This window comes from Zootoca vivipara, chromosome 5 (genome assembly GCF_963506605.1).
Source record: "Zootoca vivipara chromosome 5, rZooViv1.1, whole genome shotgun sequence".
In the NCBI taxonomy this organism is placed as follows: domain Eukaryota; kingdom Metazoa; phylum Chordata; class Lepidosauria; order Squamata; family Lacertidae; genus Zootoca; species Zootoca vivipara.
The window spans coordinates 5,952,962-5,974,988 of NC_083280.1; the positions used below are offsets into that span (position 1 = coordinate 5,952,962).

At 49.3% G+C, this 22,027-nt stretch overlaps 1 protein-coding gene across 1 annotated transcript in view; it reads right to left on the minus strand.

Annotated features, from left to right (window-relative positions):
- LOC118093583 (solute carrier family 12 member 9) overlaps nucleotides 1-12,633 on the minus strand; it is an 88,047-nt gene extending 75,414 nt beyond the window's left edge. The window contains exon 1 of the mRNA XM_035132993.2: nucleotides 12,341-12,633. Within this exon, the coding sequence (XP_034988884.1) occupies nucleotides 12,341-12,539 (199 nt within the window). The 5' untranslated portion in view covers nucleotides 12,540-12,633. The remainder of the gene's footprint in view (nucleotides 1-12,340) is intronic.
- Nucleotides 12,634-22,027: the final 9,394 nt, after the last annotated feature.

The window sequence follows — 22,027 nt, forward strand, 5'->3', positions numbered from 1 at the left end:
TTTAATATAGTTACAGGTAGGTAACCGTGTTGGTCTGAGTCGAAGCAAAATAAAAAAATTCCTTCAGTAGCACCTTAAAGACCAACTAAGTTTATATTTTGGTATGAGCTTTCGTGTGCATGCACGAAAGGTATCTGAAGAAGTGTGCATGCACACGAAAGCTCATACCAAAATATAAACTTAGTTGGTCTTTAAGGTGCTACTGAAGGAATTTTTTTATTATCCTTTAATATATTGGAACATGGCTATCATATCACCCCTTAACCTTCTCTTCTCCAGGCTAAACATACCCAGCTCCCTAAGCCGTTCCTCATAAGGCATCGTTTCCAGGCCTTTGACCATTTTGGTTGCCCTCTTCTGGACATGTTCCAGCTTGTCAGTATCCTTCTTGAACTGTGGTGCCCAGAACTGGACACAGTACTCCAGGTGAGGTCTGACCAGAGCAGAATACAGTGGTACTATTACTTCCCTTGATCTGTGCTATACTCTTATTGATGCAGCCCAGAATTGCATTGGCTTTTTTAGCTGCTGCATCACACTGTTGACTCATGTCAAGTTTGTGGTCTACCAGGACTCCTAGATCCTTTTCACATGTACTGCTCTCAAGCCAGGTGTCTCCCATCCTGTATTTGTGCCTTTCATTTTTTTTGCCCAAGTGTAGTACTTTACATTTCTCCCTGTTAAAATTCATCTTGTTTGCTTTGGCTCTGTTGTCTAATTTGTTAAGGTCATTCTGAAGTGTGATTCTGTCCTCTGGGGTATCAGCCACCCCTCCCAATTTGGTGTCATCTGCAAACTTGCTCAGGATGCCCTCAAGCCCATCACCCAAGTCATTGATAAAGATGTTGAATAAGACTGGGCCCAAGACAGAACCCTGTGGCACCCCACTAGTCACTACTCTCCAGGATGAGAAGGAGCCATTGATGAGCACCCTTTGGGTTCTGTCAGTCAGCCAGCTACAAATCCACTGAATGGTAGCATTGTCTAGCCCGTATTTTACCAGCTTCTTTACAAGAATATCATGGGGCACCTTTTCAAAGGCCTTGCTGAAATCAAGATAGGCTATATCCACAGTTGTACCTTGGTTCTTGAACACCTTGGTACTTGGACGTTTTGGCTCCCGAACACTGAAAACCAGGAAGTAAGTGTTCTAGTTTTTGAATGGTTTTTAGAAGCTGAACGTCCGACGCGGCTTCCGATTGAGTGCAGGAAGCTCCTGCAGCCAATCGGAAGCCGCACCTTGGTTTTCAAACGGTTTCGGGAGTCGAACAGCCTCCCGGAATGGATTAAGTTCGAGAACCAAGGTACGGCTGTAATAATAAATATCCTTGTAAAAAAGATGGCTCCTAGACATTCTGCTGTGGCAACCGTAACCTAGGTTTACAGTGATTGGCATATATATCTGAGTTTTTAAACAATGGAAGAAGATAGGGTCACGGGGCTGACCAGGAGAGCCAACCTGTTCTGGCACCATACATCACCTTTGAGAGGTTTCCGGAGCAATTCTGTGCAGAAATCCTGTAGAGGGGAAGCAAGTTGTGAACCTCCACATGTTGCCAGCTCAGCTGGCATTGGGTAAACACGCAGCCCAGGAAGTGGTGACTTTCCCCTTGCAACCACAGGTTGTGTGGTGTGTGTGTGTTGGGGGGGGGGATTACTCAGCCACCCTGCCCTGACAGCCCAAGATTTCCAGAAAACCTCAGCAGCAAAGCGAAAGGAACGCAGTCAGTGCCGGGTGAAGAAATCGAGCCACTTCTTCCAGAGCTGTGTGAGGAAAGTCCAAAGTGTCTCCACCCTGGGATTTCCACGCTTTCAATTTCTCTTTGGTTTGTTAGTTCTTTAAAAAAGAAGAAAGAGGACTTTCATAAGACCACAGAGTTATTTGAGAACAGAGGCAGCCCTGTCATAAGGCAACATGACGAAGCTGCCAGAAGGGAGGGAAGAGATTTGGGTCTCCTGTAACATCAGCAAAGTGGACTATGGCTTAGAACCATCCATGGCTGTGTCTCACCTGACAGGGAAGTTCTGCTGAGCAAGACCCACTCATTTCAACGGAGCTTGTGCAAGGGAACTTCCCAGTTATTAGTGGGGAGGGTGGGGGGACCAACTGGAATTTCCACTGCAAGCACCGAAATGCCTGGGACCGTTTCCCCATCCTGGGCCACGTATAAGTCTCTGTCACGTCCTACAAAATCACTAGCACAAAATGAAAGCCACCAGTCCACCTTAAGTCTCCAGACGGTAATTAGTTTATCAGTGGAACAAATCTCTTTCTTCTGTGCCTCCTGATGCAAACAATGTGACTGGAATCAAGTGAGGTAGTCAAAAGGATTCGACCACGTCAGCCTCAACCCACAGGTGGGAGGTGGGTTTTTTTTGGAAAGGCTCCCGTGTTCCAAAAAAAGAAGGGGAAAGAAAACGGCAGCAAGTAGAAATCTAGGGAACAAGATAGGCAAGAAGATTTTTCCGTAATGTACTCTGAAGTGCCACATCCCACAGGGCAGGGCAGACAATTCTGAGCTACATAGGCCAAGGAGCTGCATAAGGCAGATTCCTACCGTACAACTGTGTGCTTGAACTGTGATGATTTCTAGTGTGTGCCTGGGTGGCCAATGTAGAGACAGGCAGAAAACTCTTGACTTCTCCATGGCCAGAATGTAGCCTATGCTGTACAAAGATTCACTCCTGTGGCTCCACCCACTTTTGCCTCTAGCCACGCCCCTGACCAGCATGCGGCCCCCACAAGTGGGAATGCGGCCCTTTGGATTTCCCTGCTCCAGTTTTGAACATAACAAATGCCAGAGCTCAGCTATCCCTCCCTAAAAGGTAAAGGGGCCCCTGACCATCAGGTCCAGTCGTGTCCGACTCTGGGGTTGCGGCGCTCAACTCGCTCTATCGGCCGAGGGAGCCGGCGTTTGTCCGCAGACAGCTTCCGGGTCATGTGGCCAGCATGACAAAGCTGCTTCTGGAGAACCAGAACGGAAACGCTGTTTACCTTCCCGCCGGAGTGGTCCCTATTTATCTACTTGCACTTTGATGTGCTTTCGAACTGCTAGGTGGGCAGGAGCTGGGACCGAACAACAGGAGCTCACCCCGTTGCAGGGATTCGAACCGCTGACCTTCTGATCAGCAAGCCCTGGACTCTGTGGTTTAACCCACAGCGCCACCTGAGTATCCCTCCCTAGCTGATATCAATACCTCCCATTGTTTCCCATATCTTTTATTCACTTCCAAGATAAGGCTTCCCTCGCCCCCAAGCTGTATTATTCTGTCCCGCAACGGAGACTGGAGATAATGCTACTTGCAAGACTCAAAGGAGGGAAAGGTTTCTGCAGGCAGATTTTGCAAGAGGGATGACCCTGATTGACCCCCGGCTGTTTCTGGGGGAAGCTAAAAGTGATCCAGAAAGGATGATGAGCAGAGAAAATGGATTTGAGTCTTGCGGAGGAGCTCGTGGGCTGTAGACACAGCTTTAAACTGTCCCCAGCTGCCCTGATCTGTAGAGGGTGTGCCACACACACACACACACACACACACACACACACACACACACACACCCTGCCGACCGAGGAGAGGAAATTCGCGGCTCGGACTCTGCCCTCTGCTCAAACAGAGAGGATCCCAGGATAATGAGCAGATCCTGAGTCATAAGGAAGATCAGGACAGTTCTCAAAGCACCCTGTGTCCTGTTTCCCCCCATGGGGTTCAGATCAAAATATTTGAAAATGCCTGCAAGGGAACAACTTTTTGCAGACTTGTATAAGGGATATAGGAAGTGGTGCAGGAAATTGAGCTTTTCCTGGTATAGAATCCATTCTACCTTCACCACAATTAACACACACACACACACACACACAAATTGTTATCTTCAGGCTCTTTGCTCTGCATTCTGTTTGTTTTGCTTTCTGGATCCTGCACAGGACTCCCTCAACCAGCAGTTGTTGTTTTTCAAAAAAACAACAAAAAATAAACAATAAGCTTAATTAGAATAATAATTAACATAATGTTGCTGTAAGGTTTAAAACTTTGCTGGAGAACTGTGATCTTACAAAAAGCTGGCAAGAGAGAACCTTTCTACAGTACTTCAAAAGGGTGGGGGGCGGGCGCGGGGGCGAACTGTGGAAGGCACTGGAATCATAATTGGTTGCCACAGCTTTTTCATATGGACTAGAAAACTTGATTTGCTTAGGAAAGCCATTGCTCCAGATTCTGTGCCCAATCCCAAATAGAACTGTAGAGCATATTGGAGACTGCAGAAATCGCGTGCTGAAAAAGCAGAATTGAAGAGTTTCAATGAGCGATGGAAATGAGGAAGCCGGATCTCACTCCCAGAGTGCTTCTAAACCAAATGCAACGAAGAACAAAACTACCAAGCCGAATCTGTGGGAACTGAAAGGCTTTGAGTCCAAAGTCCTTGCCCCACCAACTTCAAATCCCCCGTCTGCCCCACGCAAATCAGACAGGTTGGTCACGAGTCAAAATCTTAGAAGCAAAGAACAGTTGAGTTGGAAGGTACCCCAAGGGTCATCTAGTCCAACCCCCTGCAATTCAGGAATCTTTTGCCCAACGCGGGGCTTGAACCCATGACCCTGAGATTAAGAGTCTCATAGGTGGCGCTGTGGTTAAACCACTGAGCCTAGGGCTTGCTGATCAGAAGGTCGGCGGTTCTAATCCCTGTGATGGGGTGAGCTCCCGTTGCTTGGTCCCAGCTCCTGCCAACCTAGCAGTTCGAAAGCACGTCAAAATGCAAGTAGATAAATAGGAACCGCTACAGCGGGAAGGTAAACGGCGTTTCCATGTGCTGCTCTGGTTTGCCAGAAGCGGCTTTGTCATGCTGGCCACATGACCTGGAAGCTATACGCCGGCTCCCTCGGCCAATAATGCGAGATGAGCGCGCAACCCCAGAGTCGGTCACGACTGGACCTAATGGTCAGGGGTCCCTTTACCTTTTACCCTACTGACTACGCATAAGTGGGTATTTGCAAAGAAGACTGTTCAGATTGGGACCCAGGTGGCGCTGTGGGTTAAACCACAGAGTCTAGGGCTTGCTGATCAGAAGGTTGGCGGTTCGAATCCCTGCAACGGGGTGAGCTCCCGTTGCTCGGTCCCAGCTCCTGCCTACCTAGCAGTTTGAAAGCACATCAAAAGTGCAAGTAGATAAATAGGGACCGCTCCGGCGGGAAGGTAAACGGCATTTCCGTGCGCTGCTCTGGTTCGCCAGAAGCAGCTTTGTCATGCTGGCCTATAGAGCGAGATGAGCGCCGCAACCCCAGAGTCAGACATGACTGGACCTGATGGTCAGGGGCCCCTTTACCTTTACCTTTACTGTTCAGATTACTAAGGCAAGCGAGTCAAGCCAAATGATGGCAGTCTGATTCCAGGACAAAGAACCTGCATTTCAAACAACAGAGCAGCTTACGAATAGACGTATATTTCAAATGTATTCAAAACCATGTGCCTTGTTTTGAATCCTACACTAGCACTTCTTCAGAGGATAGCTGGAGCATCTGCTCTGCATGTAGAAGGTCCCAATCCACAGTATCTCAGGTAGGGCTGGGAGAGACTCCTGCCTGAAACCCCAGAGAGATGCTGCCAGTCAGAGTGGACAATATTGAGGTAGGTGGACCAAGCTTGACTCAGTATAAGGTAGCTTCTCACACCGGGGAGAGAAAGGCTGAAGACTGAACACGGGTGATCACTTAGTGAAGGAGGGAAAAACGTGATCCAACGTCTTCCTTTCTCCCCCTAAGTAAGAGATGCTTCCATTTCTTGCAGGCCTGCCTGATTGCTTTCTCATGGGCAGCCATTTGTCATAAAAAAAATAAATGTGACCTGAGTAAAGCAGATACTCCATCTGTAGCCATTCCAGATAGGCACACGGCAAGAGACTCCGAAATACTGCCTGCCCCTCAAAAGAGAGAGGGAGGCCTGCAACGCTATCTCACTTAACAGAAATAAATCTGAAATCTTTTGAAACAAGCAAACAACATCGAACCGATTTAAGTGCTAACTGTTGGTGACAGTCACTGCATCTAGATTTAGACACAGATGTGCAAACTTCCTGCTTTGGTGCAAACGTTCTGAACTCTTGAAAACAAACACGCATTTTAACAGAGCCGACAACAGCAGTTTTGACCTAGCCCTGCTGCAATGCTTCCGTTCCTCTGAGCATGCAAAGAACTCGACATATACCGGTAATCAAAAACGTGTTTTGAAACACACACACACGTCCTCACTGCCACCATTTCGGCAACTTTGTGCCTCCCAATTTAGAGGACTCCCCAAGGCCAGGAAAGCCTCAGCCAAATCGAACCAGAAAGTCTCTTGAAGAAGCCGCAAGACTTTTGCTTCAACCGCCAACAGATTAACACGACTACACTCTGGAAGTCATTTCTGCAATTCAGTGCTCGGGTTTGGAGGGAGAAATCTTCCACATTCTCCAGGTTCTATGCCAGACACTCTCTCTACAACTGCACCACACCTGCTGCTTGATTTCCAGAGTTGGGTTCTTGAAGCTGGATTACTTTTGGGGTGCTACCGCACTTATAGAATCATAGAATTGTAGAGTTGGAAGGGACCCCAAGGGCCATCCAGTCCAACCCCATGCAATGCAAGGAATGCACCGGTAATGACAGATGCAGGCCTTGGCGGGAGGAGGGTCTGTTCTGGGGCCGTCAACAGGAGGCTAGCCATACTGACCTCCAACACTGGACCTGCTTGAGATCCATGGAGGCCAGATCCACCAACGGGAATTAGCCGTGCTGGCTAAATGGAACCTCCACATACAGAGGCAATGTATCTCTCAATAGCTGCTGCATGGGGAAACTCAGCAAGGAAGGGCTGTTGCTCTGGTCTTCCCCAAAACATCTGGCTGGCCACTGGGAGACACAAGATGCTGGACTGAACGGATTTTTTGTGCCTATGAGACGGTGCCTTAATCCAGTTGCGGTTCCAGCCCAGAACTTAGAAACAACATCACCTCTCGCACAGCCACCCTGCACACTTAATTAACAGCAAGTTGCAGCCTGAGTGCTCCATTACAGCTGCAGAAAGATATTAATCAAGACGCAAGGGGATATAACGACTGGAGTGACCCCGGCTGGCCCAAAGCCCAAGAAGAGCGAAGGCTTATTACGGCCAGCACTTACAGGCTCGCTTCCTTCATTTTCCCAGCTGCCACAACCATTTCTGAGAGAAAGCACTTTGCGATCGAACATCAGGTGTGTGTTGGGGTGGGGGGGGGGGAAGCAGGCACGCTTGCTTGCGCTCAAGCAGACTGAAGAAGCTGGTCGCAGCAAGAGAGGATCAAAGAATTGTAGAATTGTCGAGTTGGAAGGGATCCCGATGGACATCTAGTCCAACCCCCTGCAATGCTGGAAAAATAGCTAAATAATCCAACCTCTGCTTAAAAACATCCAAGTTCAATCCTCAGCATCTCCAGGTAGGGCTAGGAACATCCCTTGCCTGCAACCAATAAAAGCCACTGCCAGCCCATATGAAGACAGCTAGTGTGGTGTAGTGGTTAGAGTAGGCCCAGGGAGACAGGGCCGTCTTGAGCAGATCGCGCGCCCTGGTGCTGAGGGGCGGAGATCGCTCCGCCGCCTGCCCCGCCCTCGCAGGGCGCAATTGGTAGCCGTGCGGCGCCCTCCTTCCCAGGCCGGCGCCCAGCTTACCAGCCCCGCGCCATGGTGCACTGCGCCACCGGGGGTCTACGACGAGCCGGGCCTGCAGGGAGACCAGGGTTCAAATCCCCACTCAGTCCTGAAGCCCACCAGGTGAACTTCCTCTCAGCCTAACCTACTTCAGAGGACAGTTGTGGGGATTAAATAAGGAGAGGGAGCACCATAGACCTGTGTTGAGCTCCTATGAGAAGGAGGTGGGATATACCGGTAAATGCAATACAATAACCAATTGGGCTGACATATGGGATGTTAGGGGAGGAGTGGTACCTCTGGTGGGGGACACGTCATCCTCCTTCTGGGGGAGTTTGTCCACCTTCGGTCCCCACCCTGCACTCAGCTCTCACCTGTGGCTCCTAGAAGGTGTCAGCATGCGACAGCAGCCACACCCCAGGAAATGGCTTCGACTGGCTGGCTAAACCAAGTGAGGGGAGCTGATGGGTCTCAAAACTTCAGCGAGTCAGGGACTTCTCCTGCAAGTAAAGACAGGCTCTGGCGGATTGAACGGATGAGCCCAGCGGTCAAGAAGGTGGTTTCTGCACATGCTGTAGAGGGAAGTGAGGGGCAGATGGGGCTTGTCCACCTGGGAAGGTGGCCCATCTAGGAGAAGGAAAACTCTGATCCTAAAGCTCTGCTGCCTTGTGGGCTATCTTTGGAAGAAGAAAAGGCAGCTTTCCAAACCGCATGTCGTGACATGTTACTGTGTCAGCTGCAGTGTGTGTGGCTGTGTCGTGTGAACGCTCCCCGAGTTCCTCCCGGGGCTGGAAAAGAGTGAGTTTAACCTCCCGTTTGCTAGTGAAACTGAATTACTGTGTCATGAAATGACGCATGTCTAAAAAGTGTGTCACACCAACATAAAAAGTTTGGAAAACTCTGGAGTAAAAACCGTACACAAATCTGGAGTGCAGTCCCTAAGATGGTCGGATGGCTCTTTGGACGCCTCCCTCCGGCAACTCCTGCAGCCAAGCTGGTGCCAAACGTCTTGCTTTGCTTTCCTTTGGACCCCATCAGGGAGGCAGAGGGAAGGGGGTCTTGTCGTCTGGCCAGCCCAGGATCTCCAGACACATTGCTCAGGTTTGCACCACGGAGAGGTAACTTCAGTGCTGCTAACACAGCAGTTTGACTTTGCCCCCGGAGGCACACTCTATTGTCTCTCAAGACAGACGGATGCCAATGACAGGCCAGGCTGCCTCAGTCCTCCCTGGCTCACCCCCGGACACCAGCTGCCTATTCTCTCCCCAAGTCCAATTCAAGCTGCTGGGTAAAGGCCCAAAGCCCATCCCTCCCCAACCTGGTGCCCCCTCCAGATGTTTCGGACTACAACATCTCCATCAATCCCAGCCTGGTTCCCTGCAGGCGCTTCAAATTCACCGCAGGCGGGTAGGCCAAGGAGTAGTATTTATAGCCCAGAACAGAGGTGGGCATTTGCAAAGGGGTTAGGTAGCCATTACTGCAATAACATGAGTGGGGCAAGTTCATAAGAGGCAGCAGCCTTGGATTGTATGGTGACCAAAGGAGAGACCAAAAGCAGAGGGGCTGCGGTTGTTTGTCAGGGTTTTATAAAAGGGAGGTAGAAATTAACTGCTAAAAGTGTGAGAGTATTACTAGACAGCATCTTAAAAAGCAGAGACATCACCTTGTTGACAAAGGTCTGTATAGTTAAAGCTATGGTTTTCCCAATAGTGATGTATGGAAGTGAGAGCTGGGCCATAAAGAAGGCTGATCGCTGAAGAATTGATGCTTTTGAATTATGGTGCTGGAGGAGACACTTGAGAGTCCCATGGACTGCAAGAAGATCAAACCCATCCATTCTGAAGGAAGCCAGCCCTGAGTGCTCACTGGAAGGACAGATCCTGAAGCTGAGGCTCCAATACTTTGGCCACCTCATGAGAAGAGAAGACTCCCTGGAAAAGACCCTGATGTTGGGAAAGATTGAGGGCACTAGGAGAAGGGGACGACAGAGGACGAGATGGCTGGACAGTGTTCTTGAAGCAACGAACATGAGTTTGACCAAACTGCGGGAGGCAGTGGAAGACAGGAGTGCCTGGCGTGCTCTGGTCCATGGGGTCACGAAGAGTCGGACACGACTAAACGACTAAACAACAACAAAATTAACAGAAGAGGGGTCTTTGTGGGGCATAGGCCACTAGTGCAAATAGTATGAGGGCTTAATGTGGTGATCAGGAACCCTATAGCAGGCTTCCTCAAACTTCGGCCCTCCAGATGTTTGAGACTACAATTCCCATCATCCCTGACCACTGGTCCTGCTAGCTAGGGATCATGGGAGTTGTAGGCCAAAAACATCTGGGGGGCCGAGTTTGAGGAAGCCTGCCCTAGAGTGACACTGTATTCCAGGCGCCAGATAGGGGGGGGGGAGTTCTGGGGAGTAAGGCTAGAGGGTGCAGCTGAACTCGAGGTCCCCGCAAAGCAATGCAGGGTTTAAAGAGTGGCTCTGGGTCTTGTAAGACAGTGGTTCTCAGTGTGATGGAAGATTCAAGGGCCATCAAATAAACATTTAAACATTTCAGTGTGGTGTAGTATAGTATAGTATGACAATATCTTTTTTATTCGCCAAATATGGGTAGATATCTTTCCAAAAGGAGAGCAAGAACATCAAGTGATTCGGAGGAAGACCAGAAAAGAGAAAGGCTTCTTTGTGTTGATGAGATGGTGAGAGTTCCCAGCAAAAGCAAGCTCATGCCTCTCACCGAGCTTGCATACATCCTTAAGGTACATAAGAGTTTATAATTATATTTTGGAAATTATTTCTGCTCTTACGTAGCTGCATTGTTTTATACCTTCTGGATGTCCTGTGATAATAAGGTAAAGGACCCCTGGACAGTTAAGTCCAGTCAAAGGCGACTGTGGAGTGCAGCGCTCATCTCACTTTCAGGCCAAAGGAGCCGGCGTTTGTCCACAGACAGCTTTCCGGGTCATGGGGCCAGCATAACTAAACCATATCTGGCGCAAAGAAACATCGTGACAAGAGCCAGAGCTCATGGAAATGCAGTTTACCTTCCCCGCCACAGTGGTACCTATTTATCTACTTGCACTGGTATGCTTTCAAACTGCTAGGTTGGCAGAAGCTGGGACAGACCAACAGGAGCTCACCCCGTCGCGAACCGCCGACTTTCCGATCGGCAAGCCCAAGAGGCTCTGTGGTATAGACCACAGTGCCACTTGCGTCCCTTACTTTACCTGTGATCATATTATAAATAGTTGTGTTCTATGTTTACACTGCCACAAGTTGTTGCTTCAGCCCAGTATATACCTGAAGGAGCGTCTCCACCCCCATCATTCACTGAGTTCCAGCTCCGAGGGCCTTCTGGCGGTTCCCTCACTGTGAGAAGTGAGGTTACAGGGAACCAGGCAGAGGGCCTTCTCGGTGGTGGTGCCTGCCCTGTGAAATGCCCTCCCATCAGATGTCAAGGAAATAAACAACTATCTGACTTTTAGAAGACATCTGAAGACAGTCCTGTTTAGGGAAGTTTTTTCACTTTAATTCTGTTGGGAGCCACGCAGAGTAGCTGGGGAAACCCAGTCAGATGGGTGGGGTATAAATAATAAATTATTATTATTATTCATCTAATGTATTTCTTATCAATGAAAAATTCGGGGTGGCACAAGCAAGTCTTTATCGAGAAAGTGTGGCCCAGAGAAAAAAGTTTGAGAACCACTTACTTAGGGTGTTAAGGAAGCTGGCATTTGGTGGGGTTGGTGGGGGAAGTTGCCAGGCTAGTTAAAAGGTCCCAAAGTAGGGCACTGATGTGCTAGATAAGCTACGGGTTAGTGTAGGAGTTAGGACCTTATGAGGACTTAGAAGACTTGGTTAATTATAATGTGCTGTTGGGGAGGGTGCCCCGAAGCCAAGAGGAAGTCAGCAGACAGTCACTAGGATTTAATTCTCACTGCAGGAGTCGGCTCTGATCTGTTCCACTCCAGACAGCAGAGTTGTTGGCAGGGAAGTAACATGACCAAAAGCATAAATGATAACCCCTGCCCATAGAAACCTAGGATCACAGGGAGAAGGCTTCTAGCCGACATTGCTCCCTGAGATGCTAGCTTTTTATGAACAGAGGGCGTATTTTGGATAACATACTATGAGGAACATCTATAGAAGCCCTCACCTGGACAAAGGCTTATTGCCTCAGGGAGAACCTGGGTTAAACAGGAAGGACAACAAGTTCAGGGGAAGAGATGGCAACCTCTGAACAGACTGAGCTTTAAAACAGAGAGCCTTCATCTCAAATGCATCTTCTCACTAGCAGCAGGGAATCCTGTGGCCTAGTATATTACTGGATTCCCATCGGCCCTGGAGGATCCCTCCTGCCCAGTCAGGCCGGCACTGTTCCCTTGCCACTCCAAGGCAAGTTTCCAGTGAGCGACTGGAGATCACCTAACGCCTACAGCGGCAACGATGAGGCTAAAACCAAAGGGCTGCTCCCTCCCCTGGTTCTCCAGCTCTGAGAGCCAGGTTTCCTGAGCATAGGCAAAGTGCTAGCGCTTCCCCGCCGCCTCCAAACTGAGCTTTTCGGGTCAGGCGGCTTCTTAAGACGCGGTACGGTCTCCGCCAGGCGCGCTGAACTCGATTTCCGAACTAAATAATAAAAGTCATAATACAAGCCAGATTCCTACAGCCACGCAGGGAAAGCCCCACTCACCGAGGCGCAGGAAAAGCACCACGCTGAACATGGAGAGCAGCGTGGGCACGACGACGCCCAGGAAGGTGGGCAGCTTGCGCGCCCCGGCGGCCCTGGCCGCGGACGGCTCCGCTTCCACCGAGACGCTGCTGCATAGCCGGTAATTCAGCAGCGGGCTCCGTTCCGACGGCCCGACGGAGCCTCCCGCGGGCCGGGGCATGGTCTTGACTCGCTCGGACAGCGCTGTGGCGCGCGGGACCCGACGTGACGGGTGTACGACGGCCAGGCCCGCCGCCGGCACCTCTAGGGCGCAACCGGCCCGCCCCGAAACGCCGCCCCCGGCGCCGCCCCGATCCCCGCCTCCTGCCTTGACGGGCCGGAGCGAGCTCGGGCTGGGCTCCTTCTGCCGGGGAAGACGGGAGGGGAGCGGGGAGCGGCTTATTCGGAAGTAAAAGGTCTCTCCCGAAAGCGAAGCTGCTTGAGTAGCGCGGAGGAGGCAGAGGGAAGCCGGCGCCCGAGCCACCTCCAGGTGCACGCACACACGCACACATGCACGCACGCAGGTCTACTCGGGAGTAAGTGGTTCCGCTAGAGCCGGAGGGTTTCTGCTCTGGACCGGATTGAGTTCAACAACCCCCTGCGCTCAGTTTTGGATGGGTCGACTTACTCCCGTGCACAAGCGCACGATGGGGACTTTTGCCCCGTGCACAGCCTGCGCTTAGGGCAAAGTCCTAACAGCAGCCCGAGCCTTGTGCGTGTTTACTGGGAAGCAAATCCCACAAATTATGCACGTGCGCGTGCGTGTTACTTCCGAGTAAACCTGCACAGGATCCGGCGGCCCGGCTCCAGAACTCTGTAGCATCGGAATCGGTGCCGGGGCTTGCTTCCGAGTAAGCAGGCGTAGGGTTGAACTGCAGCAAAGGGGCTCAACCTTTCCCAGTGAACACGTGTTCATTAAGGCTTTTCCGGAAGTAATCGCTTTTAAATAATCGGAAGCACACGACGGTGAAAATGGAGATGGGTGCCATGACCCCTATGTCTGCACCCGCATGATATACGGTACAGTGGTACCTCGGTTTATGAACACAATTGGTTCCGGAAGTCTGTTCATAAACTGAAGCGTTCATAAACTGAAGCGAACTTTCCCATTGAAAGTAATGGAAAGTGGATTAATCTGTTCCAGACGGTCCACGGAGTACTTAAACTGAAGCGTTCATAAACTGAAGCGAACTTTCCCATTGAAAGTAATGGAAAGTGGATTAATCCGTTCCAGACGGGTCCGCGGAGTACTTAAACTGAAGCGTTCATAAACTGAAGCATGGGTGTAATTGGTTCCGGAAGTCTGTTCATAAACTGAAGCGTTCATAAACTGAAGCGAACTTTCCCATTGAAAGTAATGGAAAATTAATTAATCCGTTCCAGATGGGTCCACGGTGTTCATAAACCGAAAATTCATAAACCGAGGTTCCACTGTACCTGAAAGGCCAGGGTTCCCATCTCCGCTCAGGAAAGAAGTTTACTGGTTAAGCCTGGACGAGTAACTCTCCTTTGGCCACACCTACTTCACAGGGTTGTTGTGGAGGATAAAATGGAGAGGCCAACTCTTAAAAGGAAAGGTGGGATAGGAATGAAATAATAAAGTAATGCAAAGCCTGCGTTTTGGAAAGGAGGTGGTGGCATTAGATCCAGGGGGGATTCCTGCATTGCGGGGGTTGGACTAGATCAGGCACCCCCAAATTCAGCCCTCCAGATGTTTTGGGACTACAACTCCCATCATCTCTGACCACTGGTCCTGTTAGCTAGGGATGATGGGAGTTGTAGTCCCAAAACATCTGGAGGGCCGAGTTTGGGGATGCCTGGACTAGATGACCCTTGGGTCCCTAGCAACTGTACAATTCTATGTGATTTCTGTCAAAGTACAGTATGCATGTTTATGTCTGGGTTTTAAAAAATGGGCCTCTTTTGCTTTGGCCTTTGCCCGGGCCACTTTAAAGTTCAACAGATGTGCTGCTACTCACCTGTAAGCCTCACCTGTTGAATTCCCACCTGTCACAGAGACGTTCAATGCAGCCGAAACAAACCCTGGCGGGTTTGGCTCACTTCAACGCAACAAAATAATAGCAGCACCTTCAGAACACTAAAAACAGCAGCTGTAAGAAGAGTGTCGGGAAGCCCTTTTTGAGCTTGAGGGCCGCAGTTCCCTTTTGAGTAACCTTTTGAGGGCCGCATGCCAGACAAAAGTGAGTGTAGCAGCAAACACAAGTGTCCCCTTTGTGAAGTACATCCACACATCCCTCTCTCTGCTCCCTCCTGAAAAGCAAGAGGCAGAAAAGTTCCAAGGACACATTGCAGCCAGGCAAAGAAATGCAAAGCAGTGTGGCCTGATGAGGGAGCTAAGGACGAAACTGGCGGGGTCACATCTGGTCTCGGAGACTGAATACACCCCCATCCCTGAGTTACAGCATCAAAACAACAGAGAGAAGGGAAAGGGGAAAATGGTAAGCAGTGAGTGAGTCACAGAATCAAATAATTATAGAGTTGGAAGGGACCCTGAGGGTCATCTAGTCCAACCCCCATTGTTGGACCAAAGTAGACCTGCTGAAATAAAGTCCATTGGTTTCAGTGAGTCTTCACTAAATTGGATAGGACCCAGCAACTCACAGTTGCAAACTTTTCAAACAGCTCTTAATAGCAGCCATTCCTCCTGTTAAGCTCTTGCTAGCCTGTCCATTTTCATTAAGAGCGGAGACAGATGTTGGTGACCGGCTACGTTTTTGTTTTCTTAAAAAGGGAGGGGGTGGTCAGCCATGGTGTGCTTCTTTCCCCCCAGCAGTCACAGCTGCAGTCTGAAACCGGCCCCCCACTACCTACGCTTCCATTTTAACACTTGTGGTTAGAATGTCAGACCAGATTTTGTCTTCCTCCCCACTTTGCGTGAGGTCTAGCGGCTGTAATGAAGAATTCTGGAGAAAACGGAAGTTTGCTCACTATTTTTGAGACATTTCAGTTGGTTCTAGCAAAACTGGATTTTTCTTCTCGTGGAATCAGAACCATAACAGAGTCATCTAGTCCAACCCCATGCAATGCAGAAATTGCAGCTAGATAATTTTGAGCCTTTCTCTCCCTCCCTCCCTCCCTCCCTCCCTCCCTCTCCACCCCCTTTACCTATTATTCTTTCCTGCACTGACTCACCTATCTTTATTTTCCTCCCATTCTGTTTTGCTTTCCCAGGAAGTCCCCAACCCCAGTTGATTTAAGAAGCCCTTGCAGCCATGCGCACCTCCCCAGCCACTGGAGAAACCCGAGACATAAAATAGAAAAGCAATTAAAGCAGCAATAAAAGCAGAGAATGAAACTGGAAATTAAACTCTGTGTCTGCAAAAGGCAGAAGAGGAGCAGCTCCCTGGCTATTCAGAAGTATCCCCATGAATTCTCCCTGGAGGATTGGTGGCCATCGTTACAGGGTCGGTGGGAATAAGGGGCTTTTTACAGGGCTTGGATGTGCTGGTTGAAGGAGTCCAGTCTCTGCGAGGAACTCAGCTGTGTCAGTTCTGCATAGGTAGCATAGTTCAGGAAATAAAATGGGGGGGGGGCGGGTTTGGATAGGGGGATTATATTCAGAGCATAGGAAGATCAGATGAAAAGCTCATCCGATCCAGCAGCTGGCTCAGAAGCCCCAGAAAAATCACAAGGAGAGTATGTAGGACCCTCTCTCGTTCATTGCAGCAAGGTAGACTGCTTCCAAACATGGAGGTGCCACTTAGGTGGCGAATCACACAGAGCTGCTTTCCTGGAGTTTATCAAACTATATAGGCAGTGTGGATGGCAAGATATTTATGGCTGCCAACCTTTTAAGCAACTGCTGCAGCTGTGTCTTTAAAAGCAGCTGGTGTGTAGACTGCTACACACAGTCTACAAGCAGCTGCTATGGAAAAGCTCCAGCTTCTGATTTCTGTCACCCATTCTCCAGCCAGCATTATGTGACCACTGAGGATGTTCAGTCTCCACTCGGACCACTTAAGGATGGGAATTTCACTAATACAGTAGTATCATGCACCAGGGTGGCCTAGTGGTTAGCGTATCAGACCAGGACCTTGAGAGACCAGGGTTCAAATCCACATTTGGCCATGAAGCTCACTGGCTGACCTGGAGGCAGTCATAGAATAGTAGAGTTGAAAGGGACCCCAAGGGCCATCTAGTCCAACCCCCTGCAATGCAGGAATCTCAGCTAAAGCTTCCATGTCACTGCCTCTCAGCCTAATGTCGTTGTTTGACAGTGGAACAGATTCCCTCTGGAGGTTGTGGAGCCTCCATCCTTGGAAGTTTTTAAGCAGGGGTTTGGTGGCCATCTGTCAGGGATGCTTTAGTTGAGATTCCTGCTTTGCAGCGGGGTGGACTAGATGTCCCTTGGGGGTCCCTTCCAATTCTGTGATTCCTTGAGGTCCTTGGAGAAAAAGGTGGGAGATAACCGCAATCAATCAATTAGACTGGGGGGGGGGGTTGAGCCCTGTGGTTCTGTGATTGTAACAAAGAAAACTGAGTTAGAAGTCAATCAGATTGGCCGTGCCTAGTTGGGAAAGATTGAGGGCACAAGGAGAAGGGGATGACAGAGGGCGAGATAGTTGGACACCCGTGCTCTGGTCTATGGGGTCACGAAGAGTCAAATTGGGCAGGACTAAAGGACTAAACAACAATAAGTTTGGGATATCTCCTTTGAGAGACAGATTCACTCAGTGTTGTGGGTGGATACATCTTTTGTCAAGGAGATTAGCTAATCTTTATCAGCAGATGCCCCACACAGATAGCAAATGGCCTGAAGCTGTTCTGGAAAGCAGAGATATCTTAGAGAAGTCTTCCCCCACCCACCCTTGGCTGGAGATCAGCTAGCTGCCTGCCTGCAGAAAACAGTAGTTTGGGAGATGGGGCTCACCTCCTGAGGCACTGAGCATTTAGCCTGGTTCATTTGTGGGAAATTCAGAGGACCCTTACACCAAGCAAAAGCCACCCTTGCCACTTTCCTTATGGCAGGGGTAGCCAACTTCCAAGAGACTCTGATCTCACAGAGTTAAAAACTGGCTGTGATCTACCACCTTTTGGAGAGTTCAGGTCAAAGTTGATGAGCTTTTTTTTTAGGAAGGAAAGCTCCATTTTTTAGGAGTGCAGGGCAAAGTTGTTGAGCTTTTTTAGGGGAGCCAAAGTTGTTGAGCATCTTTGGGGCGAGCCAGTGATCTACCGGTGATCTACCACAGACATCCAGTGATCTACTGGTAGATCACGTCATCATGACCTACCTGTTGGACATGCCTGCCTTATGGCAAAAGCCCCAAAGTGAGGGGGAGAAGGGTCTTTGCGTAAGTGCTCCAAATCGAGGCTGTTTCCAGAGGGGCTCTATTTTTCCGGTGGGATTCAATAGCATACCGGCCAATTCAGATTGTGTAACAAGTTGATTGGGAGCATTTGCTCAACAAACCTGCTTCCTCAAAATATCCAGACATTTGGCAATTGGGGAAATGGAGGGAAGATTGACATGAGTCAGCAGTGTGATGCAGCAGCTAAAAAAGCCAATGCAATTCTGGGCTGCATCAATAGGAGTATAGCATCTAGATCAAGGGAAGTAATAGTACCACTGTATTCTGCTCTGGTCAGACCTCACCTGGAATACTGTGTCCAGTTCTGGGCACCACAGTTCAAGAAGGATACTGACAAGCTGGAACGTGTCCAGAAGAGGGCAACCAAAATGGTCAAAGGCCTGGAAATGATGCCTTATGAGGAACGGCTTAGGGAGCTGGGTATGTTTAGCCTGGAAAAGAGAAGGTTAAGGGGTGATATGATAGCCATGTTCAAATATATAAAAGGATGTCATAGGAGGGTGGGAGGAGGGAGAAAGGTTGTTTTCTGCTGCTCCAGAGAAGCGGACACGGAGCAATGGTTTCTTTTTTTAAAAAAAATATATTTTATTAATTTTCCAATTAAAACCAATTATATCACATTCATTATTTCAAATTATACACATATATATATCAATCAAACCGAATGTTATGCCAAATCGTCTAAAGAATTTTTTATTTGGGTTCCCATGCTTCAAGAAATTGGGGATTCCTCGCAACCGTCCACTGCCGTCTTTTTTCTAAAGTTCAAATCGTCCTCCAAGTTCATAATAATCCAGATCTTCCCCTTACAGTCACATAGATGTTTTCCACTTTCAACCGATTGTTTCCCAGCTGCTGAGATAAATATCAAACGAGGTTTCACAAATGTTCTTTCTCCTGTGTGGGCCAATCAGTCCAGCCTCCCCATAAATCTTCTTAGTCTGTAGCTCCCTGTTGCGTCGAAGCAGCGCCATCTTAAAAAGCTCAAATCACTTTCGTTTTCTCTCATAGCCATGAAGATTAACGATCTTTATAAAATTTACAGCTTTTCCAGACAGAAGACCCAAACATCAAACCATAAACTCTTGGTAAATTAATGGATCTCCTTGCCCTATAGCTGAACTTAGCTTCAGGTCGCTGCTCCAATTCAAAGTGCGTCACAGCTCATAAATCCTCCGAACGCGTCCAGGACTCCTTCCGTCCGACTAGGGGGGGGGGGCTTTTCTCATCGGCAACTCCACATCTTTAAAAAATATGCTCAGTAACAACAGTTTATAAAGTTCAACTCACACAGTCTTTTGCTTCTCTTTCACTCCAAACAAGCCAGGACATCGCGTCTGGGAAGGTACGAAGTAACTCATATGAAGAAAAATAAAACTCCATTCCCTTATCGCTCCGTCCCCATCAATCCTTCTTCCAGATAATATACAGCCTTTAACTCCTCTCCCTCAGCAGCATAGATTTCTCAGCAGTAAACAGCGCTTCTTCCCCTCCTTCTGAAGTATGTCCATAGATTTAAGCCTAATTATCTTCTTTAACCATGGAAATCCCCGCCATGCAGATTAGCGTCCGGGAGTCCTGGCCCTCGTAAGTGCTTTTCAGCCCAAGCTCCCCCCACTCCATAAACAGTCGGAGTGGGTCTGGGGGCATCGCGGGCCAGCGGCCCCTCTCCGTAACCCCCGGAGAGGGTAGGGGCTTGCCATTTACTCCCCTAGCAACCGCCAAATTCCTTACGAAGGTCAGAGGGATGGAAAACAGGTCCGCCATTCCTGCCGGCGGAAACCGGAACCCACGGAGCAATGGTTTCAAACTACAAGAAAGAAGATTCCACCTAAACATTAGGAAGAACTTTCTGACAGTAAGAACTGTTCGGCAGTGGAATTTGCTGCCAAGGAGTGTGGTGGAGTCTCCTTCTTTGGAGGTCTTTAAGCAGAGGCTTGACAGCCATCTGTCAGGAATGCTTTGATGGTGTTTCCTGCTTGGCAGGGGGTTGGACTGGATGGCCCTTGTGGTCTCTTCCAACTCTATGATTCTATGATTTGCTCAACAAACCCGCTTCCTCAAAATATCCAGACTTTTGGCAATTGGGGAAATGGAGGGAAGATGCACTGGGATGTGCCAGGTAATGCTAACCTCCCTGCAAACTAATCATGATGAATGCTCTAGAAACTCATTTCTGTTTTGTAAAGCCCTGAGCGACTTGGGACCAGGTTACCTGAAGAACACCTTCCAAGTGTCCTGTGAGATTGGGGTGAGATGTTTTCAGCTGAGGACCACATTCTGAGGACCACATTCTGAACAACTTCCTGGGGGCCAGATTCCAGAACCATAGGCAAAAGTGGGCAGGGCAATGAATGTAAGTTTTACCTTTGTACAGGTAAAGGACCCCTGACAGTGAAGCCCAGTCGTGAACGACTCTGGGGTTGCGGTGCTCATCTCGCTTTATTGGCCGAGGGAGCCAACGTTTGTCCGCAGACAGTTTTTCCGGGTCATGTGGCCAGCATGACTAAGCCGCTTCTGGCGAAGCCAGAGCAACGCACGGAAACGCTGTTTACCTTCCCGCCAGAGCGGTACCTATTAATCTACAGTACTTGCACTTTGACGTGCTTTCAAACTGCTAGGTTGTACTTAGTACTCTAAGCTAGTTTTCTACACACACCCCTTCTCCATCCAGGCAAGTGAAATGAATTGTTGTTTACTGCATTTCCAGTTGCTTCATACCCCCAAAAAAGTCTCAAAGCGACTTAAAACAGAATAAAATGCGGATAAATCCCAAGCCAAACTGAAGAACAATAGAAAAGTCCTAAAATGCTCAGCTTTAACTTTAGGAGAATATAAACTGAAATATCCCTTCTCCAGCCAGAATGTTCACTGGGGCTCTTAGATAAGTTGTTCTTTCTATCCCTAACCCACCTCACAGGGTTGTTGTGAGGGAAAACGGGGGCTGGGAAACTGGGGGGTGTCACCCTGGCTTTTGTGGGGAATCTCAATAACAGATCAGCAATTTGTGCGCTCGCTCACTGGAAGTGAAAAGTATCCAGCTATTAGGGGTTGGAGGAAGGTGCCAGGCCTATTTTCCTAGGGTGGGTTCAGGCCAGCTCATTATGTTTTGGATGTGGTGCCCATTGTAAGTGCTTTCCCCACCCAAAGGGAAGTGAAAACACATAACTGGAATCAAGCAGCATAAGAAACCAACTTTTCTGCCTTTCGCCTTTCCTTTGTCCTTCCTGCTTTTTCTTCTTCTTCTTGTGTTCCTCACTGCTGAAGTCAGCTGCAATCCTCACCCACCCTACAATGCTGATGTGGGTTACCAGCACCCGGTTCCTTATTTGCACAAATGTTTTGTTGTAGTTGTTAAAAATGTAAAGGGGTGGTGGTGGTGGTGAAGTCAAGCCATTAGAAGGATGCAATGCCTGCTGGGGCTATAGAGACAGATAAAGGAGAGACATGTTTCTTGCAGCTGAGGCAGATGAAGGGATCAGATCGAGCTGCCGCAGGGGCACCATTAATACTGAACATTTTTGTCCATTTAAACTTTGTTTAATTTAATTATAAATGTATGTTCTTTTTTTCTTTCTCTTTTATTGCTATTATCAGGTGTAGGTCAGAGCAGGGGTGTCACAATAGGGGCGGGGCACCCCAGGCTCCACTCTGTGGGGGGCAGCGGGGCACCCCCGCACCACCTCCACCGATGGCTGCTGCTACCGTGGCGGTGACGCAAGGCCCCGATGTTGCTGGCCTCGCCCCTCGCTTCTTCCCGACTCCCCTCGTCGCTCTGCCTGAGTAGGAAGAAGCACAAAGCGCGCTACGGAGCGGGTTGCCAGCAGCGGTGCTCCAGCGCCCAGATCCGAGGATCCTGATGGTAGAGCGGCGGCACCAGCAACCCGCTCCGTAGCTCGCTTTGTGCTTCTTCCTGCTCAGGCGGAGCGGCGAGGGGCGTCTGCGAGCTACGGAGCGGGTTGCCAGTGTGGGATGGAACACTGGGGCAGACAAGTCACAACAGTTCCTAGAGGGTCCACTAAGAGGAACTCACCTGGAGGGACACCTGACTAAGTTCAGTTCCTGTTCCTCCAGATATGCAGATCAGATGGATTAGCTGGCAGACAAAAGCCCCTAGCCAGCAGCCATTCTCTCTCTTAGCCATTTCTCCTTCAATGGGAACACATCTCCAGAGAATCTACAGTTAGGATGGTTCTCCCTCTTGGCCTGCTGCCAAGAGAGAGACCAGATGGAGCCTCACTTTACTACCGTGTTTCCCCCTTTTTAAGACACCGTCTTATTACTTTTTTTTCTCAAAAAACCACAGGGTGGCTTATTTTTGGTGGGATGTCTTACTGGT